This window comes from Atheta coriaria, unplaced genomic scaffold (genome assembly GCF_025399875.1).
Source record: "Atheta coriaria isolate IRGN ID8LTWV9N9 unplaced genomic scaffold, Caltech_Dcor_3.1 hic_scaffold_5_pilon, whole genome shotgun sequence".
Lineage (NCBI taxonomy): Eukaryota > Metazoa > Arthropoda > Insecta > Coleoptera > Staphylinidae > Dalotia > Dalotia coriaria.
The window spans coordinates 5622042-5640230 of record NW_027045447.1 but is presented as its reverse complement, the minus strand read 5'-3'; the positions used below and the strand labels follow the sequence as shown (position 1 = coordinate 5640230).

The following is an 18189-nucleotide window of genomic DNA, read 5'->3' as shown; positions in this document are numbered from 1 at the left end:
TTTTGTTTTTATTTTATTTTTGCATTGTTTTCGTTATTTTTCTAATTTATTCAAAAACCATAATCAAACGTTAAGCGAACCCTTTAAACTGCTTAAATAGCAACACGTTTTTATTGTATTTAACTTCCAATAGCAACAAAATATGTTACAAATATTAAATTTGATAGTAATTCATGATTTAATTTTATTAGATACATTTAATTTCATTAGATTAAATCAGATTATATTAGTGGAATCCACAAAACACGTTATAAAACAATCAATCAAAAATAAATCGAAGAAAGCAAAGGAATTTATTGCGTTTATCTTGTTTTGAAAAAAAAAAAAACTCTCTATAGGGTTTTCCCGCCAATTATTCAAATAGTTTCTTGCAGTAAACCATAATTGGACTTCATTGAACATTAAAAAAAAAGAATTGGCCAAATTGGTCTAGGCGTTGTTAAGTTATACGCTTACCAACACATTTTGCGAATCCTTTTTATATTATAGAAGATAATGTACCTTTGCCAAGTAAAATAACCTTATTTAAGTATTGTATAGTTTATTCTACTGATTGAAAATTGATTATAATCACTTCACCCAATATGTTGTCTTAGTCTGTGTAAGGGTTAACTTACTCCGGGCGTTATTGGCATTCATCAATTGGTACACATGATGTTCTATTCAGGGAGATGAATAAGCCCTCTTTGCATTGACACGCACTACGATATTCAGGATCAGGTCCACACGAAATATAAAATCCGACACACCCTGGTTGACATGGAAATACCTTATCATTCCATTTCGAATTTTCCGGACAATTGTCTTTTGTTCCAATTACTAAAAGATGAAAAAAAATATTTATAAATAAAAGTTTGCGTTGATAAATCATCATCATTAAAGTATTTATTTTGTTTTACCATAATATCCAGTAAATTTTCTAGCAGCAGACACAATTTCAGAACATGCAGCTAATACTGCAAGAGTAAAAAAGATAATTTTGAAATTCATTACAAACTTTGGAGGTGCAGAGTGTATCTTGAAAGTACGAGTTTAGTTAGTAAACTAATTGATAATTTGCTGGCTTTTAAACTAATGCACTTTTGCTATAATTTATTTAAAATGCGGGAAAATGTTACCGCAATCAGCCCATTAACAATTTTAAAATAAGATAACTAAAAAATGTTTGCATTGCTTAATAATTATCTGAAAATTTTAGTTTTTTTAATATATTTATCCAAGTATTGGTTATCACACTAGAAAAATACAACTTTGTGTATCATTATGCGATAGTTTAATAAATACCAAGTTTTCAAAAAAGCATAGAGTCTTGATTTCAAGGTACGAAGTTTGTCAACTAGTTTAATATAAACTGAATGTGTTTGCTTAATATTTAACGTGTATTTCTTAAATTTTAACTTGTTGTGAGTTTAAAAGACCAGGAAAATATGCAGATTAAAAAAGGACTCTAAAACTGTCGATATAGATCCTAAATTGCTTTTAATGATACAGAATATAATTCTACACCCCAAGTGGAGTTTTGTGGAGTTTTGTATTCATTCCTTCGTCTATTCTCAAACTGATGATTCAATATCAGTAGTTTGATCTGATTTCGATCTTTTACTCTTATTTTTATGTTTTCGTGGTGACACAGGAGATATACTCGTAGGTGTAGTTTGCGTGGTGTCTGTAGGTTGATTTGTACTGCTAGTAAATGATCCATCCTCAGAAAGCGTCAGAGAACTCAAATCATCTTCAATTAACTTGTTCGTAGCTTTCAATTCATGACGTACTTGGCGATAAGTCTTAAATTTTCGCCTTCTTGTCCATGTTATCACCAAACCCGCACAGTAACAACTTAGGGTTAGCGACAATACAAAAGCTAAATACATCATATGTCGTACAAAAGCTAAAAATGTAGTTTTACAAAATGGCGTCCATGGAGATTCATATTTTATATTTATCATCTTACCTTGCGTTAATAATTTTGATTTACTTACAACAAACACTCTAACCTGTTGCATTCGCACTTTATCCACGTAACAAGTATAATTCCCTTCCTCATCCTTAGTCACTCCATAAAGATACAGAGTATTCAAAGAATCAACGAATACTTTTGCTTCCACTTTTCTACTAATAGGCATCTTACTCTCGCCAGGTCTTATCAACTTATTATTAATCTTCCATTCAACTTCATTTTCCAACGTGGATTCGGGGCAAATCAAAGTCAAATGTGCATTCTCTGCTAGAACAAACGTCTTTTTGTATTTAAACCCTTTCTTTGTGCTGCGCCATCCTCTGTGGACTCCTTTCGCATCGGGATTACAAGTACCATCACACACTTCAACCAAAAGATAATCAGGGATGTATGAGGTTTGATTGACTATCCCAGGCACAAGATTATGCAACGTAATACTTCTACAAGATAAATGCGTTGCTCTCATTAGCATTTTAACATCTGCTGTTATTTTCGATAATTGTGGATTGCCTAAACGTGTTATTTTCGCTCTGCAATGACCGTCGGTATACTTGCGACCATCACCTTTTGGACGCCCACAGATTTCACAAGGACCTGGACGTCCCCATGAAGTTTCCAGCTCAATGTGGACTTTTAAATCGTTTTTCAAGTACAGGACTTCTTTTGATTGAGATTGGTTCAACATTTTGTTTATTGGTGAGATATTCTCATCGTGATATTTCTTCCAGTGGGTTAGATTTCCTTTTTCCGGGGATAAATCCGAAGGGATTACCACTTTAATATAAAAATCAAAAACTGTATGGTATTACTTTCAAAATGGCTACTTACCATCAAGTAAAAAGTTAAATTTATTGTTCAACTCGTCATCTTCAAGACCTTTGCAGAAATATTCTCCACGATCGTCCTGAGTTAGATTCCTTATTGTAAGGGTATGTTGCGTATTAAGATGGATTCTATTTAACGATGTGTTTGTTTCCATGTCCAGTTCAACTTGATATCGAAATTTGTCATCGAGAGGATCCATTTTGAACCAGTTTTTTGCGTGTTCATCATCAGGTTCATCGCTAAATGCAATGTAGTGTTTTAATGGTGATTAAATTAATAATTTTTATTTAACTTACCAAAAATGGCATTGCATTTTCACGGTTTCGCCTAAACTACCTTCAATTGTGTTGTATGCATCGTCTTTTGCGTCGGTAACCAGCCGATTTCGCTCACGGCAGTTTAATTCCGCTTCCATCACTGATTCTTCGTCTATATCAGAGGAGAAATATTGAGGAACACTTAAAATTAATAAATATAAGCAAATATTAATCATGTGTATTGTTTTTCATGTGTATTCAATTCAGAAATGTGACAATAAACAAAATTTTTTCTTTTGTTTCAAACTTTGAAATTATTATTGCTTATTGTTATTAAATGATTAAAACGCACATACTTATTGTCCAATTATTGATGATAATTTGTTAACAAAGATAAGTTGTATGTTTTGCAAGTGGTTTTTGTGATAATAACGATAAGTTAGTTAAATTACAAAGTTAATCAATGTTTTTGTGGTATTTCTGCCACGCGCCCAACAGAGGGCGCGCACGAAGCATACATTTGTCTTACGTTATATTAAATCAATTAAAGTATCATTCTAACATATTTACCAAATAATATTATATTCTTAATAAGATGATACCATTAAATTATTAAATTAATACGTTTAAACATATAATTTTGTAAAAAGCAAATTGTATTCCAAATATGGCCGCTAGACGGCGCTGTTACAATTGTGCGTGTACATGTGACATGCGCCGCGTCGATATTTACCGCACATCGTGCATACGAATTCGATTTAAAAAATCTTATCATTGCTGCTGTTAACAACAATTAAGCACCGTCTGCCTGTACGCCGCCGTTGGCCCACCATGTTGAGAGCAAGTAAGTACTCACGTCCCTATGGCGTTCGCCCGAAGCTGGTTTCGAATGTAAATTTGCGCGAAAGCCGATTACACTCGCTCCCAGAATTCCCCGCTGCACAGCCGATATGTCAAACATGGCCGCCCAAAGTTGATCCGCGATTCAGTTGTTTGTTTGAAATTAACTACATCAATCTGGCTCAAATCCATCGCTTCTGCTTCCGATCGAAGTCTCCGCGAGTCGGCTGGACGACGACTTATTGATTCGAGTACGTGCGGAAGTCCCTCGACGTACATAAATCGTCGTAGCTTGCGATTCGGGTACGTGCTGGGTTTTCAAATTCAAACGAAAATGGAGCTCGATCGCCGAAAATTCAAATACCCTTGTATACATACATTTAACCTAGTCATGCAATTTAACGCAAATCGCGTCGTAAATTCAATGATCTCAAATGTTTTCATCTAACAAGTGTATTAGAATAGAGTCTAAATCCAGTTGATCTAATGTTGTTGTCTATTTGTAGATAAAACCTCTCCCAAGATGAAAACTGAGCCCATCAAAGAAGAAGCTATGTCTGAGGAGGAGGATCAACCTGATGAGGTAGAGCTGGGGCCTGCTATGCTAGGCCTGCAGAGGGTTGGCACCACCACACCTAAGACAACTCCAACTCAACCCACACAAGTTTTAAATGCCAGAGGTATGCCTGCCAGGATCCGAAAGAAGAACAAAATGTTTTATGATGATGGTTTGGTCAACACACCACATCACAGGGTGCCATCTGCAAAGAAACAAAAAATGACTCCTATTAAAAGAACGCCAAAGACTCCACAGTCTCCTTATAGGGGTAGAACCACTGAAAGAATGGAAAAATCCAAGAAAAAACAATTATCTCCAGTCCCACTACAGTCTCCAGATAGGAAAATCGGTCAGAAGATCGGCCTCCGATTGAGAAACTTGCTCAAATTGCCCAAAGCTCATAAATGGGTTTGCTTTGAATGGTTTTACAGCAACATTGACAAGTGTCTCTTCAGTGGAGACAACGATTTTATGATTTGTCTCAAAGAATCCTTCCCTGAGTTAATAACAAGAGATTTAACTAGAATTGAATGGACAAAGATCAGAAGGATGATGGGTAGGCCAAGAAGATGCTCTCAGGCATTCTTCAATCAGGAGAGACTTGACTTGGAGAAGAAAAGGAATAAAATCAGAGCTCTCCAACAGAGAAAGGTGACTGATTTGTCCACATTTCAAGATTTACCTCTTGAGATCCCAATGCAGCTGACAATTGGCACCAAAGTAACAGCAAGACTAAGAAAACCACAAGATGGTCTGTTTACTGGCAGCATTGATGGCGTCGACACTTCAAACAGCACTTATCGAATCACATTTGATCGGGTCGGTTTGGGCACACATTCAGTGCCGGATTTTGAAGTGTTGAGTAACGAAGCGCCCGATAGCATGCCATTGATGAACATGCCGAGGAGAAACGGTAATGTAGGATATCACAAATCCAACGCTCAATTCACATATTCAAACAGTGGCAAACTACGAAGAGATCGGGATCCATTATTGGCCAGTTACATGTTGAATAGGCCGGTTATGCCAGGAGTAAAACAAGGTTACCCAGTTGAATTACTGGAGAAAATGGTGTTGGTAAGGAAAATTTTAGGCGCCAAACGTCTGAAAATTAATCTGTTGAAAACAATGAATCAAGAAGCTGAGCGTTTACTCTCTGATCAAATGGAAATCCCTGAAGATCTTGAGAGGAGATACGCTGGTATATTGATTGATCTCGAAAAGTTGAACAAAGACCTGCAGGCTAATCTGGATGAGATGCAAACGTTCCTTCAGGATATCGCGCATGATTCGAGAGTGGTCGCGATGTTAACCCCCAGTCATTTGCGGGAAAAATGTAAAGAAGAAGCGTCGGATATTGTTAGCAGGAGTGTTCAATCAGATGAATCCAGTCCAGTTGAGAGCGATAGCGTTCGCGACCTGATTACAGACTTAACAGCGCTGATGTTGCAAGTAAAGTGTCTCTCAGACTCGGATCAGAATGTTTTTGAGTTACAGGTGTTGGAAGGCACGATGGAGAACATCAAACGGAAGTTGTCGCCTGAGAATCAGGCGATTTTCCAGATGAATGTCGAGTGTCACATGAAGCACATTCAGTTCGGACTGACGCAACCTCAAGGAAAGATGAAATGAAGCATCTGGAGAGGAGAATTTTAGAAAATAAGATGCGTTTTATGGAGTACAAATGTCTCGCGCTAGGCGGGCTATTGTAATTGTACATATTTTAGTTTTATGATGCTCTTTTTCAGATTCGATAAGTTGGCTTATTTTTAAACTAACAAGCTGAAGTGTTTGTGGTTCAGATGGAGATGTAATGTTAGGCAACGTTCGTACGCGTTTGTGCATAGTCATCGATTATGAATGAATTTTAATATGTTAAGATTATAATTATTGATGCATTATTGAAAATTATAAATAAATATACGCGTTTACTATGATAATTTATGCAAATAACTTTTTTGTGTTGAAACATCTCCTGTTTTACTTAAAAAAAACAATTAATTTGAGTAGAAATGAATAAAATGCAGGAATATGATTTAAAGAAGGAAATTATCACATTATACTTGATTATATTACGAAATATAAATAAATTGAAACATAATGCGGCGTTGTTTTTTGTTTCAGTTCGATAAATGTCATTTGTGGTTGTAAATTGTTATTTAATGAAATGCTATTCAAAGTGGTATTACAGCGTATTAATTTCATTAAAAGATACTAATCATGTGTAATTCAAGCTACACTAACTTGTAATAATTATGTGTTGATAATAATATTTATTTATGTATTTCTGCGATAAATTTTAAATCGATACCCGTTTTGACAGCATGTTTGCATTTTGACATTCGCGCCGGCTGAAATAAAAATATTGCGTTCTCGCAATAAACTTTCACCTCAACGCGATTTCAAACAATATCAAAGTGTCGTAAGTTATACAAGATAAATCCAACCGCGTAGCTAGTGAATTTAATGAGCGGATACGTGTTTTCCGCGGGTTTTTTAAAGATAAAGTGTTAGAGTAGAGGACATAACCTCTGCGATCAGTTGTGAAAAGCCTTAAAAAGGTATTTCAAACGCAAATGGCTGGCAAAAGGAGTGCGAGCAGTGATTTAAACCATGATAATTGGGACCGCGATGATGATGTCGAGGATGCGGGCACTTTCCAGAAAGCGTCTGATGATGTACTCAAGCGCCGAATTATTAAAACCGCGAGAAGGCGGAATCCAGAAGTGACTACAGTAAGTTTTAACTAATTTATTGTTTGCTTTGAAATTAATTCTGTTTTTGTGAGAAAATCATTTTAAAAATAATGTCTACAGCTTGGGTTATATTTTTTATAAGTTTGGTTAGATTTGTTTGTATGCTGTCAAAATTATAACAAAATTTGTTTCAGGGCAATGGTGATGATGGAGCAAAAAAGCCAGTTTTCGGTGGTTTTACGGGTTTCGCCGGGTTTGCTCCACCGAATCCAAACGCTGCATTCAGTTTTCTGAACAATTCCAACACAGTAAAGACTCCACCATCATCAACTATAACAAGTCCACCTGCAACAAAACCATCTTTATCAAACACGTCCATTTTCTCATCTTCACTCACAAATGGCGTCGAGTCCAAAGGAGAAAAGAAAACAAACACATTCGCTGGTTTCTCAACTGGTTCAAATAACAAGAAAGCAGACACAAACGATCACGGCGATGACAGGACTGAATACTACGCGAAACTGAAAGGACTCAACGAAAGCGTCCTTACTTGGATTGACAAACACGTCAAGGAGAATCCATTCATCAATTTGAAGCCAATTTTTACCGATTACGAGCGGTATTTGACCGACTTGGAAGTGAAACACGTCAGTGTGTGCTCGGAAACAAAGAAAGAACTTGTTGGTTTTTCGTTTAAATCCCCAAGTAAAACAAATGATAATAATACTGCGACTACTACGACTACATCTGCGGCGTTTTCAAACACGAATAAGTCAATATTTTCTTTGTCAGCCGATAATAAAAAGAGCGAAGATAAAGTGGATAAACCAACAATGTTTGGCGGTGACACTTCCCTCTTTGGTAACAAGAAAACTAACGATAATAAGTTTCCGTTTGGTGCGCCATCATCGACTGTAACGAGTCAAACAAACGCGGATAAAGATAAAGCAACGTTTGTATTTGGCAGTGCGAACGCGTCCAAGACATCAACGATAACTTCAGGTGCTTTTGGAAGCGGGACAAATTCACATTTTGGATCGAAACCAATGTCCACCCCAGCGGCGCCATTTGCCTTCGGTACACCAGCGAATAAACCGCCTGCGTTTGCGTCCACACCCGCCCAACCAACGGAAACAATCAATCTGGACGAAGACGACGAGGACCAACCGCCGAAAGTCGAGTTCACGCCCGTTGTCGAACAAGAACACATCTATACAATCAGGTGTAAAGTTTTCGTCAAAAAAGACGGCAACTTTGGTGATCGGGGGGTCGGTAATCTGTATCTGAAGAAAATTCCCGACTCTGAAAAGGTGCAACTTATTGTTAGAGCTGATACGAATTTGGGTAATTTGTTATGTAATTTGATTTTGTCCGAGTCGGTGCCAACGCAGCGAATGGGCAAGAAAGATGTTATGTTGGTGTGTATACCGCTTCCGGATGAGAAGCCGCCGCCGGTACCGATGCTCCTGCGGGTGAAGAACGAACAGGAAGCGGATGCGTTGTTGAAAGAATTGGAGAAACACAAGAAGTGAAGTGGTTGTGTGTGCAGGTAACATAGACAACCAGTTTTACACGTTTGTTGAAACTGTGGCAAACAAAACACAAACAAAAAGGAATAAACTTAACTAAAAACCAACTACTGTGGAGATGATTGTTTTTAGTTTTTAATCTTTTTGTCAAAGTAATTATTAATAAAGTTTTTTCGTAACAATATTCACAGATTAAGTAATGAACAATACGAATTTCTTGAAACAGTTTTTATTGATCTTCCATTCTGAAAACGGTTGTGAACTGCGTCTGCGTGTGTCCCTGCTTAAAACGTAAATTATTCAAAAAAGATGAATTAAAGTGAAGAATGAAATTATAATAACCCTATCACCCGGTAAGTTACAAATTATCTCTCTCAGCGCTCAGCTCCGAATGAAATTTACAATATTATCATTAATAAAATTTACACAACAATACGAACGCCGCGTGAGAATATAAATAATAATAAATAAATGCTACTAATCGTACATAGAAATTGTTTAATAATTAATTTGTAGTAAAACAACCGCCCACGATAATCGTTTTGTTTCTCCTATGCAATGCAATATCGACAAACAACTGGAATGTCGCTTCTTGAGGCATCAAAATACGTGCAGTTAAAAATATTGCACGCGTCAACGACGAAATAAAAACTGAAAATTCATCTAGTAATCGATTCGAACAACGCGTCGTGGAATGTGAACGAAAACAATGCAACAAATGGCTTAACAAGTCTAACAAGTCGCGAGTATAATATAAATGCCATCGATTCAGCCGGCCACCGCGTTGTTTAAAAACATTTGCGCGATGCCGGTGTGCATCGCCGAGAAATAAATTATTAATTAAATTCGTTACGCACTACGTTAACAATTGATTTCTAGCAATCTCAGCAATTTTTAAGGCGCTCGCTTAGATTTCATTAGTTTACCTAATTAATAAAATATTCATCTTTATATATTTGTGTCTACTAACGTCTAGATATATCTCTCTGTTGCATTTTGCATGTTTGCTAAATATTCATATCGTTAGTAGTTTAGCATCTTCTTAGTTTTAGGTTTCTAACAATAGTAAAATCGTAAATTCTCTTAAATCTTTGTAAACTTGGACGGAATGTCGATTTCATCAATTTTTAGATCACATTAATAGGCACTCTAGGTGTATATGTGGTTTGTGTGTGTTGTGTGGTGTCTTGATCATTTCCATTTTAGTATAAACATAGATATTCTCGTGTTATTTACAAATTCATTTGGATGCTCCATGAATACCCGTCTGAGATTCATGAAACACGTTCAAGGCATACGTATTTCCATCACTAGCTGCTAGATAATTGCATCGCAACACTCATTGAACAACCGAAATGAGTCCTAGTATAAATCTTGTCTTTTTAAGAGATCAATTCGCAAGTTTTGATCATTTTCTTCGACAATTAATTAGATAATTGAACATGTGGAATGTTTGAATCGTATAGTTTTGTACTGACTTCACAGAACGATTGTCAGTTTGATAATAACACAAACAAATCATTATGTTTGTAGCAATAAATAAAATTAAATAGTATTGTACTATCGTGCGCCCGGTGGTCACTGGTGACTTTTGCTTAGAAGATGCGAGTTGAACTCGTAGACGTTGCAGCACTGCTCGCCGCAGATATTGCACTTCCACGGGTTGGCGTCGGAGTGACAGCCCTTGTGCAAGAAATAGAGCGTTTGATCAGGAAATGCGATGCCGCAGTAAGTGCACTGCAAGCTGGAGCACAGCCGCTTGCCGCCGACATTACGCCACACTGATGAATCCGATGGTTGTTCAGGTCCTGTTGATGTAATAGCACCGTTCGTGGTTGCCGCATCTGCTGCTCCTTCACCACCGCTTGCATTTGCACTAGGCGAAGCTGCCGAGCGATTTCTAGTGTTGCTCCGTGTGACAATTTTTCGTTTCAAATCATCACGCAGTAAAGATTTCAGTGGTGAAACCTTTATCAACGATGTGAGACTACTAGATGTCGCTGATTGCACTTGTGTAGAAGCTAAAACAATAAAATTAATATAACCAAAGTTTTAAACTATTTTAGGGTTAGTTTTATGATGTAAACTTACCAGTGGGTGATGTTGAAAGGTTGGCAGGCCCGTTTCGCTTGTCAAACTCCTCCCCTGGTTCTTGTTTAATAGGTATTAATGAGATTGAAGGTGTGATACTGGTTTCATGCTCCATTCGGTTATTGTTAAGTGAGCTTGAAGGTGCATTAGAGTTTGAATCCCCTGACTGGGGTGATCCAGGACAATCACCATTAACACGCTGTGACCGCCCTTCGGCTTCACCACTACTCTGCCCCGGTTGAGAATTTTGATTCTCTGATAATGCTGGAGAGAACACCGGCGCAGGCGCGTCCGCCATGGAAATCTCCACATGTGGTGTAAGAAAATGCATCGGTGGTGTTGCATTATCCGTTGATCTAGCGCCCGTGGAGTCTCCACTGTCGCTGTAATTTGTACTCGTCATGCTCACACTTAACCCCGTGAGCGAACTCAGTGCACCATCCAAGGGAAATCCATGCTGCGCAGCGGCAGCCGCAGCTAACAAAGACGCCGACGACCCTGCAGGTCCAGGATTATCTAAGTCAATACCATGTCGGTTGAAGAAATGCACCCGCAAGCTTTTCATAGATCCAGCGCGATAACTGCAGAGTGGACAGGATTTTACCAAGTCATGCTGGCCGACGTGCTCGTTCTGGAAGTGAGCGCGCATTGCGATTTGCCGCTGGAAGCCGCGGTTGCAAATCGGGCAGTGGTACGGCAGCGTCTTCGTGTGCGTGGTGAAATGCTCGGCGAGATGATCCTTGCGGAAGAATCGCTTCTGACACACACGACACTCATAAGGCTTGACACCTGTATGTCGCATTTTATGGCGGCGCATGTTGGCGCCGTTTGAGAACTTCATATTGCACACATCGCACTCGAATAACTTGCGATGCAGTCGATCCGGTGGCGGTTGATTATTGTTATCCGGCTCCACAGTCTCAGCTTCTTTGCTGCCATGTACCTGGTTGATATGTGCTGAGAGGGACGCCTTGGTTGCGGATTCGAAATCGCACGAATCACAGCGATGACCGCCATCGCCGGAGTCGTAGTTTTGATTGCTGGTGACTTTTTCGTTCTGCTCGGCATCGTCGTCGGTCTGCATGGACGTCGGGGTGGTTTCATTGTTGTTGTTGTTGGTGCCTGAATCCGGCTCGGTCTCGAGGACACCTGTGTCTGCCATGTCACCTGCTGTTGGAGGAAGGCACTGCGGCGGGCACTGGGTTCATCTGCAATCGGTTCTCGGTTAGATTTCCAGCGTGACACACTTTTGATTTGGATAAAACGCGCCGCGTGTATAGATGAAATCGGAAAATGTGACCTATTTGTACACCGTGGTTACTGCGGCTGGTTGGTTAGTTAGTTACATCACATCGCGCGCGTTTGTTGTGTGTTATTGTTGCGAACAGTTGCGAATGTTTCGACACACATCCGACGAGGAGGCGAATGCGTGCGAATCAAAACGGCGCACTTTTGTCCGCGGCCTGTCGTGCACTTTGTTGTTATGTTGTTGTGTTGTTGTGCAAACCCAACTCGGCGGTAGCGCATGGGCCGCGGACTGCGTGGAGATCGTGGATCGAATCGGGAGCAGCGGCACAAAAACCGCCAGCGAACGAGAGCACATCAGAAATTCCGAAATGTTACGCGAATCGGATCGCAGCTGGCTGCGGTGGAAGGAAATCCACGAGCGCGCGAGCAACGGAACGCCCGCCGACAGGTACGCGCCGTGCCAGCGTCCGGATGACAGGTAACACAGGTAAAAAAGTAACGTTACTTTTACGTTTTTCGCTGCGAACACCAACCGGAGAGAGCTGGGCTCCTCTTCGCTTCGCTGCCTCCGCGCTAACACAAAACACTCACAACTCTTCTTCCCAAAAATGCATCAAAAAACTTGACATCATTCACGCATTGCAGGTGATTTCGCACAACGACGCAGTTCGAATTACGCACTGAATTATAAATCCACTGGATCGGATGGTGCAGGTATATGCAGGTTATACATACTTACGTGTGGTAATTTGGCGATACGATGCGGCGCGACCGCTGGCGGATCAACGGGCACGTCGGGCACGGCTGGCGCGACGACACTGGAAAGCGGCGCGCTTCGTAAAAACACCTGTGCATCGCTTGACCGCTTTTCGGCCATTCCAGGTTTGACCTGTGGGCCCAAGTGGGAACAACGCGCGGAGGCGAGGTGGGTGCGAGTGCGCGCCGCGCTCGCCTACCTGCGCACCGCTCTACTACCTGGCCTGTCGAACCGTCTTCCCTTTGCATAGACTCGCTAGGGATCATTAGTAGCGTCGAAAAATTCAACCCCTCAGCACCCAAATCAATTCCAGGTAGAGGTAACCATTTACAACACATACAATTGGCAATAATTTCCATTTTACAGCCACCCTAAACATAATTCATAGAATTTTACATTTTCAAGGTTTCTCCAACTACATACAATAAATATATGCTTGAATTTGCGAATGCAAATTATGACATGAATGAAACTAAAAGTTTTCATAAGTTGATTGATCGATGACGACCGACGACCTCAAAAACGTATGCAATTCAATTCGCAATCAACCACGACCTATGCATAGCAGAATAATTTGAATTCGATTTTCTTCGAGCAGAGAATATCGGCCAAAGGTTATCTTTCGGCATTATTACGAGTATTTTTTCGAATTTCTCGATCACGGATGTCCATGTGCTACTCTGCCACATGTGCTACTTGTCGAGTGTGTTCATGCGCTGGCGTGTAATAAGGTCGCGCCGTTTGTCGGTCGATTTCGACAGGATAGGGATACGTAGCGGTTTCTCGAGCCAAATGAACTGTTATTGCGGTTAATTTCTCCTCTCCGCGCAGCGAACGCAACGCAATGTACTCTCGACAGAAGTGGCACGGCCGAATTTTTCGAAATCAAAACCAAAAACGCATCCGATCGCAGCTCGCTGAGTAATTCCACAAAATCATTGCGTGTTTGGATGACAATTATATGAAATGTAACAAAGTATACATGGGAGTTAGGTAATTTCACATCTTTTGTGATTTTTGGTTTTTCCAGCTTAAAATCCCGTAGTAAATTACTCAGAAATAGTTACTATTTAAGTGTACTTAAACGTAGTAAAATCCCTGATGGAAATTGGTTTAGCGCTGTAATAAATAACTGATTGTTGGCCGTTCTCGATTCTCGACGGTGTTTGTATCTTTCGTTTGCGCCATCCGTCGGTGTCCTCAATCTACCTGGAAGCCAAAAGTGGGACGCTTGAACATTTCGCGTCTCGCCGCGTTGGATGCGCGTCCATCCTCTCCTCCTTTCCTTGCCTTTCGTTTCTCTTCTCGTGGAGTCGACGATGGCGATCCGGCTGGCATTCAGGTTAGCCATCCGAGCGTCAGGCGCAGCCTGCTAATGGGTTTGACTTCTTGCGCGGCGCGTGTATGCAGAGAAAAAGAAGTGCTTTTGGCTTCGGTTCGTGCGGTCGGTCGCAAATGGCACACTTTTGTGTGTGCAGGTCGTCGTCATCCCACTCCAATTACAATTTCCAACAGCTCCGGCTGTGGCTGCAACGGTGCCAACCTATTGTAATTCAGGTCAAAATGTGCCGTAATGCGGTCATAAAAGGATTTACCAAGTTGCTGCACGCATCAATTCCACGTACGATTTTACAAATTGAACACAAAAATTTGTTCGTGTTGCAATCGCGTACACAACGCGTAAATTACATCGAAATTACCTTAAATTTGATTTCTTTAGTTCAATTTAGTGTTATTAGTAGCAAATTAAACATTAACATACAATAACATGTATAAATCAAAGAAAGAACATGTTTAACACGAGTTTTAAAAGTTTTTTCAAAGAAGTTTTTGTAATTTTGCGTGTATGCAACTTCTTCAACCGAAAACTACGTGTGTTTAAATTACTGGTTTAAAAATTCGCCACCAGATGTCGCTCGCATGTCCATTACCAAAGAAATAAACCCTCGTAAAGTTTTGAAAGTTTTTCCGACGCCTAGAAGGCGATCAAGCGACGTAACGACGCATAAAAAAGCTCGCGTTGCAGCGTGAGCTCGGGTTCACGGATTTAATAGAGTGCTGTGACTAAAATTAGCGCGCCTAAAGTTGTAAAATGCTCGTTAAAATTTAACGCGACTCGACTCCACCAATTCCACCCAACTTTAATAGTGATTCCAGTCAAGACGCAAATCGAATCAAAACTTGTTGCAACCCAGTATGCACAGTCTCCGCCTGAAACAAAATTGATTAGCTTCAGTTGTGCAAAAATTAATTTCCGGTTGTCACTGCAAGAAAATATACCGGAAGTAGAGGTTAGAAGGAAACAGGAAGTAGAAGCAACGAAAACATCGTGGGAATATTTCAGCGATGGTAGATTTATCTTGTTTAGAATGTCGTGAGGAGGTATTTCAAAATTTCGACTACGAAATAGATCAAAATCACCTCTCACAGTTCAGTAGCGCATTTTGGGGGGCGTCGAAAACATGGAATTCGTTTCGGTATGCGTCTAATGAACTCCGAAAGAAAGCAAGGAAGTAAATCAGTTGAGAACTTCTCAAATTTCGCTTTGTTACCATACATTTTTGAAATGATAGAGTGTTGTGCGGAGAGCTAGAGGGAGAAAGAAGTCGCCAGGTGTTTAAAGTTAACGACAAGTGCTTCCGTTCACGTTCCCGTTACGCTTTTCCGACTAACTCGAAACATACGCATCACTACGAATGAAAAAAGATAGAATTAAGTGTATCCGAATACATGCGATACATGTACAATGTTTGTCTTGATTTAATACCAGCAATTAAATACAGAAGAAGAAGAAAAACAAAAAAAACTCTCTGTGACAAACTAATGATTCTATTCAAAGAAATAGAAGTAATATAAGTGTGCGAGTAAAAAAATGACATCCTTCCGGTGTCATTTCCACTGAATTACTTCGATAGAAGTTAATTTTAAACTAATTACTCTCGATTATTGTGCTAATTACGTTGCGTTGTTAACTTCTGATGTGATACTTAGTGTGTATTGCATTTTTAGGTTAGGAGCGTTTTATACTTTAATGTGTTTAATCCTTTCTTCCTGTAGCTACGTTGTGCGTCGGTGGTGTGTTTTTAATTATGATTGCGCTCGCATTATGAGCAGTTTCGAGCATATTGTGAGCACGTCTGCTTACTCTGTATTATTAGCATTCGGTTTTGTTGCGCTCGTGCGCGCTTTTCTTTGAGGTTAAATTTTAATGATGCATTTTTGTTGAATGTTACATGTTTCATATTCTGAAATACGTGTGTATTAATAATGCTTTTGAGGGTTTATAAACATCTTTTGACAAAGAACAAAGAAAAGTCAGTTTTAATTAACATTAAGTCAAGTAAAAATTATTTTTTGTGTCACGTCTAATTAAAACCTATAAAATTCGAGATATGATTGTAATTTAGTAGTAATTTACCTAATGGACATGAGATCATGCCTAATCGCAATATGTGAAATTAGAAAACAGAATGTTGACGCGTCGGCGGTCGTAAAGCGCGAAATTCTCATCAAAATTTCTTCAAACACTTCAAACCATGCGAGATATTACGACAGAAGTCGAGTAAAAGTGAACGCACGTGCTGAAAATAAATTTCAAATTTGATTTCCGTTTCCACCGACGCATTTCATTACATTTACCTAGAGAATTTCATCTGCACACTTTTACTACTCATAAAATTACTAAAATATCTTACAATTTACGTAAAACTAAACCAAAAACTAAAAATTTTACTTTTCACTAAACTTTTCTCAGAATTTAATCAAAAAAATCTTTTTAAAAGGGTTAAATGAGTATAAATATAATCACAACAGAAGTTTCATTCATAACTGGCCTAAAACTAAAGTTAGAAGAGTTAAAATACTATCAAAATAGAATAGAAGCGGTGGTATTCTGAGCCGGAGTGTGAATGTGAATGGAGTCTTTTTGTTTCGGCTCTTTTTGCGCTTCCTTTTGGTCGCGCTATGAGGATTTGAATGCGATTAGGAAGACGTGCACACGCGCCCGATTTAAATTAAGCGCGCCGACCACAGAAACACCGACTATTTCTGTTTGTCGCGCCGCATCCACATCGTTGGGATTACATATTACATATTTCTAAATCTGCCGAATTTAATTCGGAGTTTCGGTACGCGTGCTGGATCTGAATAGGATGCGTGCGAGCAAATGGTCTTAATGATTTCCGGACGGGATGCCATGCTCGATTCATTCATTAAACGGTTATAACTCTCATAACATATTACGGTTTTTATTGGTGTGATTTGTGTCATTTTTAGTTTGGGATTTCTGTATCGAATCGGGGATAATTTTATAATTATATTTATACAGAGTGGTTAAAAATTATTTTTGTTGAAAAATATGTTTGTTTATGTTTCATGCTTAAACTATTGAATTTATTTTGATGAATTTTGGTACAGAGATAAATAAGACTTTGGAAAATAACATAGAATAGGTTTTGTTGGCAAAATGTAATTTTAAGGACAGAAAAATAAGAATAAAAAGTAAATGTTTAAATTTTGTGATTAATAAATTATTTCTGTGTTTTGTTGATACAAAATATATAAAATATAAATAATATTCAATTACTCTGTATACAAGTTGGCAAAACTTCAAAAACTTGTCGACATTTTCATGAATGAAGTCTGGAAAGCTGCGAAGACTGTTGCAAGATGCTACGAATGTGTCGAATGTCTTGTATCTTGTGAAACGAATGCGGAAAATAAAATAAAACATTTTTCAGTTAAAAATAACCAATCACTAATCTAAAACCAATGAATTGCAGTTACTATTAGCTTTATTTATAAATAAAATAATTATTTTCTGCTTATTTTAACTTCAATTGATTTTATTTTGGATTTATAAGTAAAAGAGTTGAAAAAACATTTCCAGACGGCTGAATTCCATTAAATCTTCATTCCTTCATTCGTCACATAGTGTGCATCGAACATTGACGTTTCGAGACGATAAATCTCTCGAAAACTCGCCGAAAAAAGTTTCAAAAATAAGCAAAAACTTTACTCAACTGATATTTTCGACTTAATTACATTTTACTTAAACACTTTATTCACAGAAATTTAATTTTTGTACAAATATTTGTTTAACTTTTTGTTTGGCATTAACTTTTTGCGCGGTTTCTTAAAATTAAACCGTAAACTTTAACTTGAAGTTCAATAACTTCTGTATCCGTTCACTGAAGTTATGCTAGGCGTTGGTTACCAAAAAATAAAGCAAGAATACATCGAAATCCAGACGAAAAACTTGAAGAAGTTCAAAAAATATAGTGCCTTCTTGTACTTACGAGTAAGTAGTTATGAAACGAGTCGAAATTGATCTCGATTTCTTAACGTTCCTGGAACTGTAAGTCTTAACTCTTAACTGACGCTCGAAATACAAAAAAGCAAAACAAGCAACAATTGCCAAAGTTTCTTTCT

The 18189-nt window shown here is 38.7% G+C and overlaps 4 protein-coding genes and 2 long non-coding RNA genes across 11 annotated transcripts; 3 read left to right on the top strand and 3 right to left on the bottom strand.

The window, feature by feature from the left end:
* Window positions 1-521: 521 nt before the first annotated feature.
* Window positions 522-1149, bottom strand: LOC135792564 (uncharacterized). Its single transcript, XR_010548387.1, has 2 exons — window positions 900-1149; window positions 522-819 (listed from the first exon to the last, which is right to left on the bottom strand). It is a non-coding gene; the product is annotated as an uncharacterized lncRNA (long non-coding RNA).
* Window positions 1150-1462: 313 nt separating this feature from the next.
* Window positions 1463-3977, bottom strand: LOC135792557 (uncharacterized). 5 transcript variants are annotated; one of them, XM_065303223.1, is made up of 5 exons: window positions 3896-3977; window positions 3079-3211; window positions 2786-3021; window positions 1952-2731; window positions 1463-1888 (listed from the first exon to the last, which is right to left on the bottom strand). In XM_065303223.1, exons 2-5 carry the CDS (start codon window positions 3195-3197, stop codon window positions 1554-1556), a joined length of 1470 nt encoding a protein of 489 aa, XP_065159295.1. In that variant the 5' UTR covers window positions 3198-3211; window positions 3896-3977; the 3' UTR covers window positions 1463-1553. The 5 variants fall into 5 exon arrangements, with proteins under 5 accessions (XP_065159295.1, XP_065159293.1, XP_065159292.1 ...); XM_065303221.1 differs by lacking the exon at window positions 3896-3977 and adding an exon at window positions 3610-3732 and having other exon boundaries at window positions 3079-3240; XM_065303220.1 differs by lacking the exon at window positions 3896-3977 and adding an exon at window positions 3396-3530 and having other exon boundaries at window positions 3079-3240.
* Window positions 3734-6378, top strand: LOC135792554 (protein lin-9 homolog). 2 transcript variants are annotated; one of them, XM_065303215.1, is made up of 2 exons: window positions 3734-3883; window positions 4386-6378. In XM_065303215.1, the coding sequence occupies exons 1-2, from the start codon at window positions 3871-3873 to the stop codon at window positions 6068-6070; spliced, it is 1698 nt and encodes a 565-aa protein (XP_065159287.1). In that variant the 5' UTR covers window positions 3734-3870; the 3' UTR covers window positions 6071-6378. The 2 variants fall into 2 exon arrangements, with proteins under 2 accessions (XP_065159287.1, XP_065159288.1); XM_065303216.1 differs by lacking the exon at window positions 3734-3883 and adding an exon at window positions 4042-4182.
* Window positions 6379-6795: 417 nt separating this feature from the next.
* On the top strand, window positions 6796-8847 carry Nup50 (nuclear pore complex protein Nup50). Its single transcript, XM_065303224.1, has 2 exons — window positions 6796-7173; window positions 7329-8847. The coding sequence occupies exons 1-2, from the start codon at window positions 7015-7017 to the stop codon at window positions 8664-8666; spliced, it is 1497 nt and encodes a 498-aa protein (XP_065159296.1). The 5' UTR covers window positions 6796-7014; the 3' UTR covers window positions 8667-8847.
* Window positions 8848-8876: 29 nt separating this feature from the next.
* LOC135792556 (zinc finger protein sdz-12) lies at window positions 8877-13077 on the bottom strand. The gene is made up of 3 exons (XM_065303217.1): window positions 12742-13077; window positions 10755-11962; window positions 8877-10684 (listed from the first exon to the last, which is right to left on the bottom strand). The coding sequence occupies exons 2-3, from the start codon at window positions 11914-11916 to the stop codon at window positions 10242-10244; spliced, it is 1605 nt and encodes a 534-aa protein (XP_065159289.1). The 5' UTR covers window positions 11917-11962; window positions 12742-13077; the 3' UTR covers window positions 8877-10241.
* On the top strand, window positions 12349-13919 carry LOC135792560 (uncharacterized). Its single transcript, XR_010548384.1, has 2 exons — window positions 12349-12489; window positions 12648-13919. It is a non-coding gene; the product is annotated as an uncharacterized lncRNA (long non-coding RNA).
* Window positions 13920-18189: the final 4270 nt, after the last annotated feature.

Excerpts from the sequence above, each read along its gene's own strand:
- Nup50 (XM_065303224.1), top strand. The coding sequence starts at position 7,015 with ATGGCTGGCAAAAGGAGTGCGAGCAGTGATTTAAACCATGATAATTGG. Across the intron at positions 7,174-7,328 it reads GGAATCCAGAAGTGACTACA|GGCAATGGTGATGATGGAGC; the intron begins GTAAGTTTTAAC and ends AATTTGTTTCAG.
- LOC135792556 (XM_065303217.1), bottom strand. The coding sequence starts at position 11,916 with ATGGCAGACACAGGTGTCCTCGAGACCGAGCCGGATTCAGGCACCAAC. Across the intron at positions 10,685-10,754 it reads CCTTTCAACATCACCCACTG|CTTCTACACAAGTGCAATCA; the intron begins GTAAGTTTACAT and ends TTATTGTTTTAG.
- LOC135792557 (XM_065303218.1), bottom strand. The coding sequence starts at position 3,275 with ATGATTAATATTTGCTTATATTTATTAATTTTAAGTGTTCCTCAATAT. Across the intron at positions 3,022-3,078 it reads AAAATGCAATGCCATTTTTG|CGATGAACCTGATGATGAAC; the intron begins GTAAGTTAAATA and ends CATTGCATTTAG. Across the intron at positions 2,732-2,785 it reads ATTTAACTTTTTACTTGATG|TGGTAATCCCTTCGGATTTA; the intron begins GTAAGTAGCCAT and ends TTTATATTAAAG.